Raw genomic sequence first — 21,528 nt, 5'->3', positions numbered from 1 at the left:
GGGGGAGAATACTCTCTAGTCTAGCTATGCTATATTGTCAAGCTGGCCATGCAGTAACTTGAAAGAGAGACAAAAGGGTCTTACTGCAAATGACCTGCCAATGCCCAAAAGCTGTATTTTTAACTCTTGATGGACAAATATCTACTTTTTTAATTAAAACCTCATAGGCACACATCGAGCAAGTGATCAAATGTGTGTGAAATCTAAAACCAAATCTCAGAGGTGCCAGAGAATTATCTGGCTTTTTTTAATAATATTATCATCATTGGTTTTTGTAACATAAATATGCATCTACCACTGAGGTGACAAGAGTACAAAAAGTTGTGTATTTTGGGTCAGAAGATGTAAAAGGCTCTAAGGACTGCATATATGTACGAAATATGCACACACAAAACTTACATCCATAGTGAGGATGGATGAGGGTAGTTCTCCTCAGTAGGGAAACCATAGGAAGAACCATCAAATGAACAAGATTGTTTGACAGGGTTGGATAAATGTGGGCTCAATATGAGCTGAAGTCTATTCAAGGTCAAACTCTCAATTTAAACTTGAAGCAGATCCTTCTTCAGTGATCCTTAATCCTCATCCAGTTAAAATTCCTCTTAGTCCAGTGATGAAGGCTTTGATTGCTTTAACTATGATCAAATCTGCTAACAAAAACTTCAGAAAAAGCTGTCAGGACCTATATTAAAATTTAAGCCATTTCAGTTCTTTTGTTGGAGGAAGAGCTGGTGAACTGGGAGAATACGGAGCAGTAACACTAGAGGAGTGAAAGTGACTATTAAACTATTTTCCAACAGTAAAATAAGCAAACCAATTAAAGGATTGTCATCCTGTAATTACCAGAGCACTCTGTATTACAGAGGGAACTGAAGCTTTGTTGCACAACAAACAGTCATGCTTGTAATTTAATATGAATAATGAGCCAGATGCATGAACAAGACTATAAAATTGTTATCACAAGCAGCCGTGTCCCTCATTGATTAATGACTCTGTATGTCACCAAGGAAAGGGACTCCATTTTTAAGCGTGGATTGTCATCATCAGTGTTGCCAAAGCAACCACTGTCTGCTTTTGATTTACCCCTGAACGTGGCAATTAAACCATTACATGAGGAAACAAAACAGTGATTATTCTCTTATGTAGAAAACTGAAGGATGTTAAAGAATAAGGGACTGCGGAAACCAGATTTGTCTCCCCAAGATAAATGCACCTGTGCAAGAACCGTATTCAAGGTCAGAGTACATTCTCAAAAGAAAATTTATCATGGTCCCCCACTCACATTCAAATTTAATGTTAATCATAAAATCTGGAATTATTTCACACACTAGTAGAAACCCAGGAGAACCAACAGAAAAAGATGTGGATATAAAAAAACAACAGGTGTGAAAACCACTTATAAGTGAATGTAATAAGTAAATAAAATCAACTTATGGAAGGCAAAGTTAAATAATAAAACCAGTAGATATTCTATATATGGTCTTTATAGAGAGAGTATTTATAGAGAGAGAATACATATGTGCATATGCACAGAAATGTGAAGTGAATGTTTTTCTGACTCATTTAAAATGTATGCTTGACCCTGTGTTTGGTTTTCCTGATATTTTGGTTTGGGGGGATTTTTGTGTGTTAATTTATACAGAAGATTTATACTTAATATTCTGCCAAAAGTAGCTGCAACCTGGCTTCTTCCAACTTACAAGCTTCCCGAAGTTTTTCCTTGTCGTAATGTAGCCCCTCATATTCCTGTAAGTTAATCCTGTTCACTCTGATTCGCAGGCGATCTGGGATGGAATGAGGACTGCAAGAAAAGAAGAAAGCTTTTTAAATGAAGCATTCCATTGAAGAGCAAAATTAAACCAGGGTACAATGTGATTTTAATCTGTGAAAGCAGAAAAAGAGCAAACCTCTTCAAAACTGGGCCAACTTCTCACAGGGCCAACACTGCATTTGAAATTATGACTACCCACTGCACAACGCCACGGACATTACACCTTAAACAACAAGCAAGACCAAGAATCCCATCTGCTGGCTGTTGTAAAGGTTTTCCTGAGTTCTCTAACCTCTACATAACTACCTGCCCCCTCACAGTTTGCCTTTTTGTACATCCCTAGGGCTCTACCACAGCCAGTACACCTGCCAAGCTGTGGCTCAAGACACAGAAGCTTTCTTGCGAAGTTTCTCAAGACAACCATTCCTCTGCCCATGAAAGCATCCATCCTCATTCCTGGAGGATCCTCATGCAGGATCTCTGTTCTGGGAAACAGACAACAGAAATGTGGCTAAGAACTGGATTTCCAAAGTAGGGAGTCCAATGCATAAAACCCAGAAGAACTTTCAAAAGCAAGTAGCAGAGACCTTATTTCTACATATTTCAGTCCAATTTATATACCTCAACTGTCTATATAATTTTGAAATACTCAGTGAGTCCCTGTCTATAAATTTAGCTGTCCATATATTGATAGATAGTTCTCTTGAAAAGCTTTGATTTCATGCTAGCTTCCACCTTATTGTAACCTTGTATTTGATTATGTAAGTTTAACTGAATGCTATATAAATTCACTTGGCCACATTTGCATTTTTCTCTTGTAAAGAAAGATAGATAATCTGTGTATTATAATGCACATAGCATATACCTGTCCTATAGGAGCTGGCTCCTGGGTCAGTTAAAAGCAGATTCTTCTTTTTGTGCTTCCACCAAAAGACCACCTATTTTCTGTTTTAATCTAGCTAAAACAGAACTCTGCCAATGGTATTATCACCTAGGGGACACCCCGCCTTTTAACATTTAAAATACTGTGCACTGTCATAAATACACAGTTTTGCTGCTTTATCTCAACTTTAAAATATTTGACTTGCAGCCTTCTCACTGCCAGTGCACAACAATCCACATCCTACAAATATAAACCTTTTTTTTTTCTTTTTTAAACAAGCAAGCATTTTTCTTTTTGGCTAGAAAATACTGCACACTTAACAAAGCACATAGTCTGTGGCCATCTCTTGGCAGAGCCACTGGGGCTGCAATTAGCAATTTCAGCATTAGCTTATTGCATGCTTTTCCTTGTTGGTATAAACAGCTCTGTCACACCTGACAGACGAAAATAAAGCTAAGAAATCAAGTCTCAGTTAAAAGCTCTATTGACACAAGTACTCTTTGCCTAAGAAGTGATAAAGGATCTTGTACTGAGGGTGCCTCCAAAGCACGTAAGACAGCATACTTGGAGCAGCTGCACTGAGGAAATTCACGTTCTGAACAGGAGTTTCTATATCAGTGATGAAAATGAACCAAAGATACATGAAGAATAGCTGAGAAGAAATCATAAATACTTAACAGTGGCAGCAAGACCAACACACTCAGAAGCATATAGGCTACCCAATGCTTTTCCTGTGCTGACTGACAGGGACTATAATGTCAAAATGCCCCAAGATAGCAGCAAATTGACCGTATTTAAGATAAGCTTTTGCAGTTTGATGACAGACACCTAGGATGGTAACTTCCAGCACAGCTTCAGGTGGCAGCTTCCTAACTAAGGTGCCATTATGTCATTCTACAGAACAACACTCCTCCCCTGCAGCCTCTACGGCTGCCTCAGTAACCCAGAGAAGATGAGTACCTGTAAATGGAGAGCAAAGGTGCGCAGATGGAACAAGAACATAATTGTACTGAGTCTGACATTTTTCTTTCTTCCTTTCTTTTCAAAACAAGTTTAAATCTTACATTGCTGGCTGAGAAATGAACATAGTCTGAGGAGCTATGTTCCCTTCCAAATCTTATAAAATGCAGGTTCCAAGAATGAAAGTCACAGGTAATTTTATTTTTAGCCAAGAAAAGATAAGAAAATACGTATGTCAGAAAACATAGGAATTCAACTGCATAGTCTTTTTGAGGGGAGAAAAGAAATAATTCACTGCACATAGTAGGGTTCATGAAAATGACAGCTGGCAGCTCTGAAAAGTGAAGTCTTTTACGTACAATATGGGAAAAAGCCGTGTAGTTTTTCCCACACATTGAGATGAAGGTAGCTCAGTCTTCCAGCTGATCAGTTGACAATCTAGAGATTGTTGGTAGGTATCAGGGAGGGACTGCTTGTGAATTACCTCTACTTCTTTGAATTCAGCGGGAGGAAAAGGGATGGGAAGGCACGAGAATTCCACTACATATTCCTGTCGTGACTCTCAACCACGCTACAAAGACAGCCACCCTTGCTATGCACTGAATTAAGCCTGGTGTAAACCCAACCAGAAAACTGTCTCAGACTCTTGCTTCTCCTGAAACCAGAGCCAAATCTGTAGTTTTGTTGAAATCTTTCAGCAATCCGACATGGAACTCTATAAAAAGTATGCTTTCCAACCCCCAGTTCAAAATAACCACTTGACCAAAAGCTGATACTCCTGTGCGGGAATTACTCAATCCAGCATAGGGAATAGTGTGCGCTCCAAACCAGAACCACTCCATAGCCTCGTCCCTACCTGCTCTTTTCCATTTCTTCCTTACTACAGAGCTCATCTGTGTGTGATGCTCAGACCTTTTTCTTCTACTCTGTGACCCTGTGCTGCAGTGCCCAGTGCTGCTCTCCATACAGAGGCAAAACAGTTTAGTACAGGAACTTTGTGTCTTCCTGATAGAACTCCTAATAGGAGAGCACCAACTCTTTTTTTCTCTTTGATTTGTCCTTTTAGATCTTCCACAGCAAATAATCTGAGTGATACATACTTGTCTTTCAACCAGACATTGCATCTCACCAATTGGGCTCCCCCAGCAACCTACTGGTGTTCTTCACTGTAAGAGATACTAGTTTACGTATTTTTGAGGCTCCGCACTGTCTGTGTAGAATTTACTAGGGCTACAAGGTTTTTAATACTTCCCACTCACAATTTCACTTCCTCTCCTTTTGCACAGTGACCTTTCTCATGTTTCTTAGTACATGACAGGACAGAAGTGTATCTGATAAAGTCAACTGGAGACAAGCTATGCTCTGTTGTGGGTAATACTAGGGACAGGGCAGACAACCCTCTCCCCAGCTTCCATATCTCCCTGTGAGTTTGTCTCAGTCATGCAATTGTTTCCACTTCCAGTTGCTGAGGTGAAACAACTCCAGCAAGCCTGGGATCGCTAAAAAAAAAAAAAAGTTAATGAATTATTTTTTGACTGAGAACAATCATCATTGAATTAGAAGTGATTTAAAGCTGCTGTTTCAAACTTTCTGTTCAGTACTTATACATAACTATCATGTTCGAGTTTTCAGAAGTGATAATTATTTCTATGGTACCTGGTTTAGATAAGAAAGGAAGAAAAAAAAACGTGAAGGAGCAATGCAACCAAGCTCACTCATCTAATCTTTAATGTAGGCAAGAATTCAACAGGACTTGAGCCCAAAATTCCCTTATTCCTAGTGCCATCTACCCATTCCTTCCGAAGGCTACCTTCTTTAGGTTAACAGTTTGATTTTCAATAGCAGTACAGTTATTTTTTGCGTAGCTTTTCTCCCCACCCCAGAGTCCCACCAAGATTTTTATTTGTAGCTGAAAATGGAATCCCAGAAAATATTTGGATGATTGTGTGAAAAGTTATTATTACAAATAATTCTAATAATAGTTTGTACTATCTGCGAAGACTTAAAATTATCATCTAGACCAGGACTTTTTAGTTCTCTGGGAAGATAAAGGAAGAATAAAAGGAAGATAGTACTACTGATATTAGTGCTTTGCTTGTAACAACTGATTTGGCATAAAAATAATAGGAAAGCTCTGTAATAGCAGTTATGGTAGGGTTTTTTTACTTCTCCTTTTCTAAGCACTAGTTCAAGCGTAAACTTTCTTGGCAGCCATGAATTAGCAGTAGACTTATGTCCTACTACACAACTAGACTCTTTTCAAAACACATTATCACAATGGGTGATCTGGATATCTCACAAAAGGGAGAGAGGAAACAAAGGGAGAAGTAGAACAACTTCTCCAAGTGTATGTTTGGAGCCTTTTTACGTCAAGGTGAAGGGATGGTCATGTTGACCCTATATATTCAGTGCTCAAGACAACCTGCAAAAACGTAGAGGCATGTTAAGCCACATGCCAACATCTGCCAATTCTTGGTTAGTTGCCACCTGCCTCTCTGTGAAAACAGGATAGGGTGTGAACACCAAGGGAAGACTGACTTCTGTAGGTATGCTGACTCACTGCCTAGTGCCACATAAAAAAAGAAAAAGGGGCATCTTCTCTTTACAAATGTTATTTCTGACTTGAAGCTGCTGGCAACCTAGTCTATCTTCAGCATCACCTTCTTCATTCAAATTATTCCTTTCACCTGAAAAGTAAGCAAGCTTGCAAGAAGTAATTTGCTGGGAACTGGAGGAGGAAGAAGATATAAAATCAACAGCAAATCTAAAATATTTTTGTTGCTCCAGCAGCCCCACACACACTCTCCAAAAGCACTTTTTAACCAGACAATATCTAAGAGGATGCTTCCCATGCTTTTGTAAAAAGTGTAATTTTTTGGTACATCAGCACACTGTATATCTCCGAATTTGCTTCTGTGCACCATCTTGAATGTAAGGTATTGCTTGAGGAGAAATAGTTCCTTTCCAGGTCAAGTGTGGGAGGACAATTAGATGGCAAGTGTCAGAGTTTCCTGTTCTCCTGTTTCCCCCTCCTGTTCATCTCCTTTTTTATAAGGATAGGGCACTACTACTACATAAACAAGCTGTGTGTGCTAAAACATACAACTGGAGAAAAACAGAACTGGCCTTTCTTCCATTTGAAAAATTTAGCTATTTGAGCCATAAAAATGTAACTTTGGAAACAGCAGCTTTCTGTAGAAAATAAGCTATTACCAGAAAAGGAATGCTAAGAGGTCTTTTCTACAGGGTAGAGATTTTGTGTACTTAGCTAAATCTGGTCTCATGTAATATATTCATAACTCAAGTACACATCGTAGAATCACAGAATGCTTTGGGTTGGAAGGGACCTTTAAAGGTCATATAGTTCAGCCCCTCTGCAGTGAGCAAGGACATCTTCAACTAGATCAGATTGTCCAGAGTCCTGTCCAACTTGACCTGGAATGTTTCCAGGAGTGGGACATTTACCACCTCTCTGGGCAACCTATGCCTAATATATTCATAACTCAAGTACACATCGTAGAATCACAGAATGCTTTGGGTTGGAAGGGACCTTTAAAGGTCATATAGTTCAGCCCCTCTGCAGTGAGCAAGGACATCTTCAACTAGATCAGATTGTCCAGAGTCCTGTCCAACTTGACCTGGAATGTTTCCAGGAGTGGGACATTTACCACCTCTCTGGGCAACCTATGCCTGTTTCACCACTCTCAGTGTAAAAAATTTCTTCCTTTTGCCTAGTCTAAATCTTCCCTGTTTTAGTTTAAAATCATTACCCCTTGCCCTATTGCAGCAGGCCCTGCTAGAAAGACTATCCCCATTTTTCTTGTCAGTCCCTTTAGGAACTGAAAGGCTGCAATAATGTCTCCCTGGAGGCTTCTCTTCTCCAGGCTGAACAACACCAGCTCTCTCAGCCTGTCCTCACAGCAGAGGTGTTCCAGCCTACTCATCATTATTGTGGCCCTCCTCAACAACAGGTCCTCCCTTTGCTGAGGACCTCAGAGCTGGACACAGCACTGCAGGTGAGGTTTTACCAGAGCAGACTTGAGCAGTAGGATCATTTCCCTCAACCTGCTGACCATGTTTCTTTTGATGCACCCCAGGATACGGTTGTCTTTCTGGGCTGCAAGAGCACATTGCTGGCTCATGTCCAGCCTTTCATCCAGCAGGACCCCCAAGTCCTTCTCCACAGGGCTGCTCTCAATCCCTCCATCCCCCAGCCCGTACTGATACCAGGGATTGCCCCAACTCAGGTGCAGGACCCTACACTTGGCCTTGTTAAACCTCATGAAGTTCATATGGGCTCACTTCTCCAGCTTGTCCAGGTCCCTCTGGATGGTATCCAATCTCTCAGGCATGTCAGCTGCAACCCTCAGCTTGGTGTCATCTGCAAACTTTCTGTGGGTGCTCTCGATCCTGCTCTCGATCCACGTCAACAATTAAAATAGTGAACAGCAATGATTGCAGTACAGACTCCTGGGGGACACCATTTGTCATCAAAGTGACATATGTATGCATATATGTCATGCATATATATATGCGCACAATTATAAATATGTGTATTTATATACACACATACTCAAAAAAAAACATTCTGTGACAGAAGTTTGATGGGTTTGTTCACAAATTTTTTCTTTTTTGCAAATACTCTGCTCTGTCAGAATACAGTTGTTGGCTGGCATTACGTCTCACTAAGTTTTATTACCTACTCAATATAGGTTTGGCCCTAAAATTCACTCTGTGAATATTCCTTGTGCTATCAAGACTGGCAGTTGACACCAGGGGATATTGTCTTCATCACCCAATTAACCAACTCATTCACTCACAGAACTCATGAGCTCCATGCAGAGCTCTATTTAATGCAGCTGAGCAATACACTTGCACTATCAGTACTTCTGTAGTTTTCACAGATACTTTATAATAATAATCCGTATTATTATATGAATCTCACAATTTATCTTGTTCAGACAAACTCAGAGTATTCAGAAACCATGAAGATTAAGTACGTAAGCATACCCATGTAAAAGCTAATAATAGGGTGATGAATGGCACTGAAAGCAAACATTAGCACAGTATTAATAGAAATGGACATTTCTAAACACTGTATAAAACAACTTGCTCAGCTGTAAGAAATGTTTTCCAGATAGAGCAGCAGACAGTTTATAAATAAATTTGGGGAGATTGCTGCACTGCAATTCGAACTAAAATATTTAAATTTCTTACACCTATTATTCTTCAAAATGGTGTATTACATAGTCAATGGAAAGTAATTTAAAGTACAGATAAATGAATTCCATTACTTCCTAAAGAATCTAATTAAGAACCTCATTACCCAAACACACCAATCCACAGAATTGCATCCTAAAGGTCATGAGCCCCATGGGACCATATATACAGATTCACTTCAACTGAAACATTCTGTTCATTCCTGTTGATTAGCTATTATGGCTTCACTGAATCATAAACCTAAATATCAGTCTTCTCAAGTCAGGAGCACAGTTAGGCTGGTTTACCATACTGAGTTTTATCTGATAAACTTTTGATTAGCATGGACTATAAGTGCACATTCAGGGCATTTTTAAAGAACAATCCAAATGAGCCTTGTAGAAAAGGCATACTCTTTATTTGTTACAAGCTTTGAAAGCTTCTACACAGATCTTATGAAATCCTCTCAAAATTATTCCACTGATGAAAAAAAAATTGTGGAATTTCAGTAATAGAAAATTATTTTCTTTCATTTTTTTAGCTGTAAAATGCCTGAACAGTACAAGGAAACAGCATTACTTATCAGACAAACAGCATTTGGTTTTTCACAACAACACAGAAGATCACCTAAATATTGAAAAATTCCTACTGTATGGAAAAGTACATGCTTTCTGGAAATTCTTAAACCTTGTAGACATTTGTTAACATATATAGTTAATTTAATTTTTAAGTTTACTCTTCTGTGAGAAGATATCCATCCCATAGTACACTAGGTTACAAGCCAGAACCAAAATCTGTCTGTTTACAGGGATAGGTCTTGGAAAGTCAACATCAGATAAACTGTTAAAAAGGTGAAGTAATTTTTAACACCATTCACTAGGATTCTAGAACTGTTACCATCACGACCACCCACAAAGAAAAACAAAACCAAAACAACCAAAACCTAAAAGCACAGAACTTTGACAGGAAAAAATGAGAAGGGCTTGTTTTAAAATCCCTTTCATTCCACCACTTGTGGTTTGAACCCACAGGAGCAAAACCACACGTACTTGTTCTGTGACCACCAGCAGAACCTTGTCTACTTCCATTCACCAAGAAAACATACTCAGCTTTTGATGAAGCTATGACTTCACCCTCTCACTCCTATTCATCATCCAGCAACAGGCAAGAGGATGCCAGCCAACTCACTTGGGGCACAACTGATTTTTCTAAGAAAGATGCTCCTACTTCCATCCATCCAGGAAAGAAAACAGGCAAAAAGAGCTTGGTTCCTGCCCAAGCTTGGCACTCCTGCATAGCAACCTGGTATCACCTCTGCCATACCACCAGGTTGGTTCAAATGGAAAGACAGACTTTTAAATTATACATGCCCTAATCCCTCTATCAATTACGTATGAACTCTGTGAATCGTTTCTTATGCTTTTGTCTGCATAGAGAAAGGAAATAATAATAATAAAATCCAACAACTCTACAGAATCCAGTGACAAATGCCTGACAGCTCTTCCAGGATACAGACCACACCAGTCTGTACACATACAGATTTTAATGATACAGTAAAAAGAAAAGGAAAAGGAAATCTTCTACTGCACTTTCCTGTGAAAAATAAACTTTAGAAAAAAAATCATGATCCTCTGGAGCATGTTTGCAGACAGGTTAATGAATTACTTATCTCCTAGAGAAGAAATAGACATGCAAAATTAATTAAATGTTCTATTGTTTCAAACAATTGGAAAAAGGAAAGCAGCAGCCACAGGAGAAGAATACATTTACCTTACTTTTGAGATAACATTGGCAGAGCTTGAAATGATACATTAAAAATAAGTGTGCATTTTGTCACCGTTTATCTGCTTAAAACGTAAGAACTGCCACAACAGAGCAGAATCATCCAGCCTCTTCTTATGGACAAATTTCAGTGCTTCACAAAAGTCCACTGCTATTTTAAGGCAAAACTCTTGCTAAGCTCTTTACCTAACAAAATACCCCTAAAAATATAAGCTCCACCACACTTTTTTTCCCTTCCATTTGGTGGTATCTCAGATAAGCCAGGCTAACCCAACTATACTAAACCCTTCTGCCCTTTCTTACCTCGCACTTGCTTCATTTAAAGGCTAGACCCATACACATAAACACGTGCTGAAGTGTAGGTAAAATCCTGGTCTTCACTTTCCTTTTCCTTTCCCATGCTAGCTGTAGTTCTCTTGCACTTTACACTTCCAAGCACGGTGGGTTCTCCAACAGCAATGATCCCACCAAACAGAAGCCCACATGCTAAACAGGAAAAACTGACAGAGGCTCAATTCCCTGTAACTCATGTAATGGAGAAAAGGGAGAAGATACATACATATATACTTACATATATATAAAATAAGCATTTTCATCCTTAACTATGCGTTTGGAAAATAGCTGACTCTCTAACATTTTCTCCCTTATGACTTGTCTCCCGTATGACTTCTTTATTAGGCTCTCCTCCTATAGACAACAGCCATATTCAACCTGACTGAGAAAGTGGATTCTGTTTGGCATTTGGATCTCCAAAAGAAAAAATTTATTTCCTGTTACCTTTTTGATATTCGCACACGTTTTATATGCATACTCTGCTTCAATCATTACTCTGTAAACTCTATAAAAGAGTACTGTTTACTAATAAAGTGATAGTTGTATTTTCATTTAAGCAGATTTCATAATTTAAAAAAATCACAACATAACCACAGTGCTTATTCTACTTGTAAAAAGGACAGTAGGAGATATGCAAATCAATTATGTTTAATTCTTCAAATGGCAATTTTTTTTTTTTTTTTAAGAACTCCTTTGCATCAACCACAAATGTACTCCTGCATGTGCATCCTTCTCACCTCTGAAAATCCAGCTGGAAAATACAAGTCTTCACTCTTCTTTTAAAAGGGCCTCCATTAAAAATACACACACCACTTGTATTTACCAATGCATCTTATATAAACGTTTGAAATGGACCACACTGCAGTTCTACTGTCTCTGCAACAAAGCCCGTATATGACTAATAATTTTGGCTACCCCAAATTGTCATGCATATCTTACTGCAGAAAACTTGAAATTAATCTAAGCCAGGCTGTATCCATCACCAGGTCTCAGCAGAATCTGCTCTGCTGTTCAGTACTAACTGGAACTCAGGCTCTTTCTGTGTTTTTCAACAAAACAAACATTTGAATCTCAAAGCCACCATAATCCAACTGAAATTTCCCTAGTATCTCATGGGTTCTTCTTTTAATTTGTCAGACACATTAATTGGCAGCCACCATGCAGCAGCTTGTTTAATATATTTTTACAGATTATAAGATACAAAAAATCTTTGTCTCATAAATTAGTTTGGGGCTCACAAGTCTCTGTGTTTCTGCCTTATCTTGACATCTGATATGAAATGGGACATTCAAATGAATTATATCTGAACTTGGAGGTCATTTCCAAGGGATATTCCTCAGCTTGGAAATAATACCCATTTTCCCAGGCCCACAATTAATGTTCTGTGTAAGCAGTAAGGCTTATCTCAGCTGTTTTTCTAGGGGCTTGCTTAGATACAGAATCAGTGAGACAAGTTGTTTTCATTACTTTCTGCTCCTCAGCAGTGTACAGCAAATACGATTCAGGGATAAGGCATACTGAATTGGAAATTTTTCCTTGTTTGCAAAATAACAATGAGAAACTTGCAGCTTTCTGAAATTTCTCAAAATCATAGGATGGCTGAGGTTGGAAGAGATCTCTGGAGGCCATCTGGTGCAGCTCCCTACTGGAGTTGCTCCCTAGGAGCAGGGCCACCTAGAGAGAAGACCATGTCCAGGCAACTTTTGAGTATCTCTAAGGATGGAGATTCCACAACCTCTCTTGACAACCTGTGCCAGTGCTCAGTCATCCTTACAGTAAAAACATTTATCCTAATGTTCAGAGAGAACTTTCTGTGTTTCACTTTGCGCTCATTGCCTCTTGTCCTGTCACTGGGTTCTGATGAAAAGAGCCTGCCTCTGTCTGATTTATATCTTTCTTTGAGATACCTATAGACATTGATGAAATCCCACTTGAGCCTTCTCTTCTCCAGGTTGAACAGTACCAGCTCTCTCTCAGCCTTTCATTATAGAAGGGATGCACCTTAGTCATCTTCATCACCCTTCACTAGACCCTCAACAGTAGCTCCATGCCTCTCTCATACTGGGAAGCCCAGATTTGGACCCAGTGCTCCAGGTGTAGCCTCACTAGTGCTTAGTAGAGGGTAAGGATCATCTCCCTTGATCTGCTGACAACACTCCTAATACGGCTCAGGATATGGCATCAGCCTTCTTTGCCACAAGGGCACACTGCTGGTTCGTGGTCAATTAGGTGTCCATCAGGACTCCCAGGTCCTTTTCTGCAAAGATGAAATTTGCTTTTAAGGTTATTCAATAAGTTTTCCCAAATAACTCTCGGGTTATTGAACATTTATGTACTGTCTACTTCATGTGCTCAGTCTTTAAAACAGAGAAGCTTTGGCAGATGTCTTTTAGCATATACCATTGACTTTCTTGTGTGATAGAACAAAAATCATTCTTGGAATCAAGTTTCTGCTCTGAATACATGGATTTGTAACTGTGAAATATGTTATTTTCCAAGAAGTATTTCAAATTCATTTTTGATAGTCCTAACCTGTTGAAAAGATGTCCATCATAAGAGTTGCAAATCAAGAAGACAAAAGGAATGCATCAACACAAAGTAAAACCTGTCTTTTTTTTCACTGAATAGTAAAAAAGCATTTCTGAAGACAAAACTACACTGCCTGAGTTAGTATATTGCATTAATCTGGGTTTGGGTTGGGGTGGTGTTTTCAGTTGGGGGGTGGTTTTGATTTTTTGCGTTTGTTTGGGTTTTTTAAATTGTGGACGCACAAGTTTTCATAATACGCCATGTTTCCATAACTGAGGTGAATTAGAAGGTATCAACGTACAATGGTACAAGTGTTAAAGAGCCAATGCACCACATTTAAAAAAGAAAAAATTAGGCTTTAAAATGATTCAGCTACTATCTAGCAAATCAGTACAGTGGAGTTACTGACAAAATATTGCCAAGGTGGGAGTGTATCTCCATCTTCAAAGCAGCTGCAGACAATGTCATGCCTCTCCTCTGGAGGACTAGTTTCCTGTTTTCATCGGCTCTATCTGGAAGTAGGACTGAGAGATCAGCTCTATCTGGAGATAAGGCTTATGGTTGAGTTTGTTCAGTGTTTGTTTAAAACCGAAGGACAGAAAGGTCTCATCTCAACTGTTTCCAGTGATAGAGCCTGGCACTTAACTTCAGACTTGCCTGTGGTTAGGGATTTGTCTGGTGAACTGGAGTCTTGGCTGAACCTGATTGTCATCACCAGGCATGCCCCGCTCACCTTACTTGGGTACTGTGGAACTGTGCTTGTGCTTATGAGGCCACTGACCCGTGCCTGCCATGCTGTCATCTGAGCTCCCGTTTCCCACTTGTCACTCCATTTTACTACCCCATATCCTGGTTGAATGACACACAGGGTAACAGCAAAACACTTGGAACTTTGAAAGTAGAAAAAAGCCAGATACTCACACAGTGAAGGAATCAGGGGGAGCTGATACTCTCCTCAGGTCAGCAGACTGCACTTTATGGATACTATAAGGCAGCAGGAAATGAGTGGCCAGGAGAAAGGCAGCACAAAGTGTGAACAGACAAGGAAAAGGAGAGGGTTGGGGTGGGATGGGAAAGAGGAAAAGAGGACAAAAATCTGTGCTAAGTGATATGCTAATAAACATTCATAAATTGTGTGGGAAAGGAGACAAGCATGAAATAGAAAGAGACATACAACATTTAAACAGAAACAAAAGGAATGTGTCACATGAAAGTTGAATGAAAAGACATGCAGAGCTCCAAGCTCATACCAGGAAGCCAAGAGCAACAGAAACCATGCAAATGGAGAAAATCACTGCTACACGGCACACAGGAGCTTTCTAAAGACATGAGTGGGGCGGGGATCAACGACAAGCTAGGCACATGACTATACAAGGAAGATGAGGAGCCCCAGGATTTGTTCCACAGGCACTGAAAATTTTCAAGGCAACGGAATTTGGAAGCAAGTCCAGAAATGCAAACAGACATCAAAGCCAAGATCAGAATGGATGGAATTATCTCCAAAGGTTGGCCAACTTTAGTCAACATTTAAGAGAAAGAATGCCCTTACTGGAGATTTTGTATCCACAAAGACAAATTGCTGTCTCCATTCTTCTTTCATGTACCTTAGGGAAACATGCATTTTATATATGGTGACACCCAAGACTGACTCTCTTTTAGTGTTTATACCCAAATGGTCCCTTTGTTTCTCTCAGGTGTATGGAATATGTTTTATCTTTAATCTCTTCCCTCTTCTTTCTCTTCCATTATGCATGACATTCTTCCTCAACCCAAACTAAAAGCCACTGAAAGCAAAATACCATCTTTTGAGGTTCAGAAGGCAGTCATTAGCTGAAACTTACTGAGCAACATACTAAACTGTATTTTCTAATTAGATAACGACTCCTGGAAAAATTGAATCACAGCTTGTCTTCTTATTCCCCATACATTTTGCTTATAGCTCACAAGGACCACATTCTTGGCTTGATCACAGAAAACCAAGCTATATGATGTTGCTTTCACATGTTACCATGATCAATAGTGGAGAATAGGAATGAGAACTTCTCCATCAAGCCTTTTAAGGGAAGGAGAACAAGAACATAAATCACTCTTTTGTAGAAAAACTGACTCTGCTGATCTGGCTGTAGGAAAAATTTGCTTTTCCTCAGGAAAAAAAAACCAAAAAACCAAACCACCATACTAGAAGAAAAGAAACACACCTGGTTTTCCCCACAACCCCACTATCTGCCTTGTTTCAACCCACAACCAAGTGTGAACAGCATCACTTTATCCTGTATATTTCCTGCACCCAAAAAGTTGCTTCTAGCTTGAAACACTTTATTGGATTGTTACTCTCCATTATAGAGCAATGCATTGTAGGATGAGGAAGAAATCATGCTTGCCTTCTATGTTTGGACAGCCTCCATTAGAAAAAAATCAGAAGCACTGTAACTGTATTCACCAAATAGTGACTTTCCTCCACTATACTTCAACTCAAAACTTTAAAAGTTATCAGAAGAGTACAAATCATAAACAGGTCATCTTTACCTATGCAAGAGTGCTCATATAATCTGTATGTCACATCAAAACAGCTTAACTTTCTAAGAGGAAGTATAAAAAGAAATTACTCTGGGATGAACAGTAAAAAAAAAAAAAAAAAAAAAGAGAGATCACTAGTTGCAGCAACTAGACCATGGATAATTTGGTACAGTTAATATAATGAGATGGTTTTTTGTAGGCAATTCAGCAGTGAAAGATGAAATAATGAAATAAAATATTAATTGCCAGTAATTTGCCCAGCTATGACAAAATGCAGCACATTATATTTACTTGTTCCCTAATAGCTTGGATGTTTACTCATTCCCTAATACCTTGGATGAAGATTTTCATGCTGCTTGTGTCAACAGGGAAGGAAAGTCCTTGATTTCAAGTAGCTCCATAGAAACACTAGATTTTTGTTCTTAATTTGATTCCATGGTTAACTTTTTTGTTGTTGTTGTTAAAAGACTAGGAAAAAAAATAACCTTTACACTGTCAAAAGTGCTGCTGAATTTTCCCCACACATTGAAAAAGGCAAAGTATTCAGCAAAAGATAAAACAAGGACTCTCAACATGTTCGAGTTTCTATCTTAAAGGACTGTGTGGAATTACATGTGGCAGTTCACATGCAGTTAGAAGGTGCTGGAAGCACAATAGTGGGAAAATTGTGGGGGTAGAAAACAGGTAATTTTTTAGGTCAGATCCCTTTTTCTCATATACAAGTGTCCTCTCAGAGCATCTACAGGTTTTGAAGGGGAACAGCTGCAACAAGGGAGACAGGCAACTCTTAACAAACAGAAGAGAACTATGTTTCTAAACTCCTCCTGCTACCAAGCAAGAGAAGTGTGAAATCTCTGTTCTTCTCACTCAGCTACATTACATAAGACCTCTTCTATTTTAAAATACTGTTATTGCCTGGAAACTCAAGTGCATCCACAAGGCAAACAAAATCACTATCATCTTTGAACACCCTTTCCTTAAAACTCCAGAACAAAGGAGAAAAAGGTAAAAAAAAAACCAAACTGTTTCAAATTAAATCTTTTTCTACTTATGACACTCAAGTAGCAAAAACTCCAAAGAGTGTTCCTGCTCCTCTGCTTATCTAGCTATAATATCAAAGCCGATAATAATAGCAACTCTGCATTACTGTGATGCGAGATAATTTTTTAATCATTTGCCTGGCAAGGAGCTCAAGAATAGCTGTCTAACAATTAGGGATAGCTCCAGACCCACTTACTTATCTCACACATCTAACATTCAGATGACTGTCACAAGAGAACAACCTATCGTGTTCAATCAAACATAAGGCTTTCTGGGAGATTTCAATGGAATAGGGAGAGAGATTCCAGATATCAAGTTAAGAAATGTAGATAAATGTAATTAATTGCAAATTTTCTCTCTTATGAAATACTGCAGACCAGCATCATATTGAATGAACTTCTCACAATGCTAAAATGCTTCCTAAAGTTTAACCTTTAACAGCCATTTATTTTTTATCATCAGGAGATTCATTTCCTCCATCTCGCTCCTTTTAATACTTGAGAGCAAAGTACATAAACACAGACAAATATGTGTAGATACAGATGTAGATATAGATATATATGCAGACCATTTCTGATATGTGAATGATGTTGGAGTTCCTGACAGATCATTTTGTATCTTCCCAAAACACAGGTCTGTAAACGAATACCTCTGCCAAGTCAAAGTACTCCAACAGCAACAGTCTGCCGTAGCACATTTAAATCAAGTTAAACCACAAGGAATATCCCCTTGACAACTGGCATATACTATGAATCTGTATTTCCCTACCACAGTTTATATTCATATCTCAAAATCCAAACCTAACTTGTGCTAAATATCAGATCGAAATACCAGGAATTTTCTTATTACCTTTGCATTAGCCTCCCTCAATGTAGAAAAAGATGAGCCAGGATAGCTCTCTGCTCGATTCTGGCTTTGGCAAACAACTGAGGAGTTGTGGTTGCACGAAATCAGGCATCACTGCCCACAGGCAAGCATCTGCTATTCTTCACTAGTCAAGAGAGATGAGTATGTATTTTCCCAGCAAAGAGGAATTGCACATTACAGATATGAGCTTCTACCAAAACTTCAAGCATTAGTCTCAGTAAGAGAACACAGAGTGCTAAACTGAACAGGATGATGTTGAAAGTAATCAGGGAGGCTTTGATTATATGAATAGATTGACAACCAGTGGAGAAGCTCTAAAGGGCTGGAGTCAAAGTTTGAAGTGAAGCAATGTCCTCTGATAGATGACACAGTTGAAAGACACAGACAACCTCTAAGATACCTGAAGATAAAAGGTGTACTTGAGACCTTGTCTGTTTTTTCCGCTTAATGAGCTAGGCTAATGAAAGATATTACATCTCTTCATAAACTTTGCCTCACCGTTTCAGCTGTAACAGCAAAATCCACACACACACACCACCCCAGAAAAATTAAAACCTCAGTGCATGAATGTTTGAAAGAAATGTGGGTTCTTGATAACTTTAGGCCTTTAGCTGAGTATCTTTGTATAAGGGACAGACTAGTTTGCTTCACTCTGAGAATACTTGATGAAAAACAGCAAAGGCACTATGTCACTCATTTTATCAGCAATAAAGACCTGTATAAGAAGTAAAATAATCAGCTCTACAAAATAATCTGAATTATTTTATTGGAGGTCCATTTTCACAGGTCAAAATTTGACTATTTAGAATTTTTCTATTAAAATATGTCTGCAGTATTTACAAATAAGGTTTGATCAAGAAAAGGAATGTTAGTCATCTCTGTTTTCTTCTCCACATGTTCTGGTTTCCAATTATCTTAGCTTTTCTCTGTTCATCCTTATAATGCTTATTTCTCATTTGGATTTTTATACTGGAGAAGGATTCCCTACAAAGAGCAAACAGCCCTTTCTGGACATTCCGGTCCTTCTCCATAAACAGTGCCCAGCAGCACACTCCCACAACAGAGACCAGAGGATGTCCTGAGACCTTCTTGATTGTGACAATTTGTTACAGGGCCTCCAATGGAGCTTAGAAAGGAGATCAATAAAGTCAAGAAAATTAATAAAAAGAGCTTCAAGGGCAAATGCTGTACATATGCAGAATTGTCAGAAGCCAAGAGACACGCTGCTAAGCCTGCACGAACCTCTCTAAATAAATAAATGAAAGATACAAAACCTTTCTAGAAGCAAGACAGAGGGTAACCCAGAGGATAAAAGAATAAAAGAAAATCAGGTAAGTATTTACAATATGGTAGAAAGAGAGTTCGGAAATTATGAATTTCTTCACTTTTTTTTTTTAAAATGCGCTGCAAGTCCAGTACATGCAAAATCCATGGCTGAATATGCTGCCCCGAACAGGCCTCCTGCCATTGGACATGCACATATCCAACTCACTCATTCAGCAAAGGCATAGATGTTCTCCTCTTGCTCTTCTGCACCATATTGGCTTGATTCCTTAAGGAGATTCGAATGAGTGAGGGAGCCAATCGACATGGTTCACCATCCACTTGCATGGGGATAGACTTGTATGTTAAAAGTGTCACCTCACGGCACTGGTGCAACCTCTCCCCGTGACCACCCACCTGGAGAGCAGCCTGCAAAAAACAGACAAAAAACACAAAAAACCCAAACAAACAAAAATAAACAAACAGCAAAGAGAAAAAAAAGGCACCTCAGAACAGATAGTTGAGGCAGTTAAATGTGGAAGGCAGTTAGGCTGACAACATCCATTACACAGTATTCTATGAGTAAGGCATTCTAACGAAGCTTATGAATGTATTTTCACACAAAAATTGCAAAGCAGTACTTAAAATTTCATAAAGAAAAGTGGTGGGCAACAAGCAGGTATCTAACACTGCATTTCATCACGTTGGTATATGTCAAGCATATTACACATATACACACAAATATATATATACACACATGCGTGCATGCACAAATGAATACCTGTGTTCGTTCTTAAAGGTTCCAATTTGGTTTAGTTGATTGGTTTGTTTTCACACTAACAGTAATGCTACTAATTATTTGCTCTTTAGAACAACCACCCTAATCAGGTACATCAGTGAGACAGAAAAATTATCTTCCCTTCCTGAACAGAATGCAGTCCTTAACGCGCATTAGATAGATTTTAAATCCTTATTATGAAAGCTTACACAGCAACTCAACCTCAAGACTAGACAGGCTGAAAAGAGCAAGGAGAAGGACCTTATTAAAAACAATTAAATACCACGTGCAAGAATTCACTTCAAAGAAATGGAACAAGAAAGGCAATGAGCAGATCCTTCAAGTTCCAGGCATACATGCTTGGGCAGAAATATATTCTTTTAATTAGTATGGCTATTAACTCTCATTTGTCAGATCTAGGAAAAAAATTGCTCTATTAATGTACTACAAACAGAGAACAGCCTAAACACAAGTCAATATTATGGATCAACTCATAATACGATCAATAACAGAAGTTATAAACTACTTCTGTTCCTTGGTCTCGCAAACTTTCTTGGATATGACCACGCACATCTGGGAGATATACAGAGCAAGCTGGGATTGTATTAAGCCTAGAGCCGCAAATGGTTCCTCAGCTTCACAACCAAAGTAGACTTGCAGGCCCTCAATTCTGAACAAGGTTTCCTTTAGATAGAAATAGAAGATCAAAGGGCCCTACTTCTTAAATTTAGTTCCAGCTAAAATTGTCGGTAGCTTTTGAGATCACTCTAGCCACTGTGAGTGGCCAGAGCCACATTACTCGCAAACTCAAAAAAGCTTCCAACGGAAGGCTGCCAGATCATACATGCTGAACAGACTTTTGACAACGTTTTCAAAAGCTTATCTGAAAATTTTCAGATGTGAAGTAACAAAGGTTCATTCCACAAGATCTACTAGGCTAACAAACAAAATTTTTCTTATGTGTGGGTTATTTCCCTAACAGTAAAGGTCCATCAAAAAAAGAGAGGGGAAAAAAAAAACAACCAAACAAACAAACAAAAAAAAACCCCTTAACCCATACAGGCTTCTAAAGAAATTATTGCTGATCAAGACAACCTTTTATTTTTGCTTACTTGGAAGATTAGATTTATCCAATTTCTTTTTGAGGAAAAAAACACCATTATCACGGGCGTTCGTAGAAAGTTATATGCACTGAGATTAGATCACACAAACAAGTGTGTGAGTTTAGTGAAAACAGGCTTATCCTTGTCAGTTTTAGTGAAGCCCACACAAGACATGGCAGCAACAAAGGCCTGAGTGCAGACTTAAGCAGGACCTATACAAATCTGCCAGAAAGCCCAGATACACGCCTTCTGTTGGCCACACTACGTTCAGGCTGCAGTGCCTTAGGTAGATAAATGCTAACATGGGGTTAACTACCAACTCTCTGACTGCATTGAAGCACCCTCTGAAGAGATTGTCACTGTGTTTAGCCACTGTGACAGCAGGATACGAGGGCATTTACAGTGAGATTGCTTTTACGGTAACTCAGCTTCAGTTCACTTTAAGGGCAGCATTGACAGAAAGTGCACTGACAAATTGAAATTGTTGGTTGAACTTTCTTTC

General features: G+C 38.9%; 1 protein-coding gene across 1 annotated transcript in view; it reads right to left on the bottom strand.

The window, feature by feature from the left end:
- DGKI (diacylglycerol kinase, iota) overlaps positions 1–21,528 on the bottom strand; it is a gene marked incomplete at its 5' end in the record, with an annotated part of 105,992 nt that overhangs the window by 66,114 nt on the left and 18,350 nt on the right. The window contains 2 exons of the mRNA XM_010137915.1: positions 1,701–1,801; positions 19,375–19,574. Of these exons, the coding sequence (XP_010136217.1) occupies positions 1,701–1,801; positions 19,375–19,574 (301 nt within the window). The remainder of the gene's footprint in view (positions 1–1,700; positions 1,802–19,374; positions 19,575–21,528) is intronic.

The sequence above is a fragment of the Buceros rhinoceros genome, unplaced genomic scaffold, assembly GCF_000710305.1.
Source record: "Buceros rhinoceros silvestris isolate BGI_N320 unplaced genomic scaffold, ASM71030v1 scaffold3946, whole genome shotgun sequence".
Classification (NCBI taxonomy): Eukaryota; Metazoa; Chordata; class Aves; order Bucerotiformes; family Bucerotidae; genus Buceros; species Buceros rhinoceros.
Note: the sequence above shows the minus strand (reverse complement) of the source record. Positions and strands in the feature narration are given on the sequence as shown.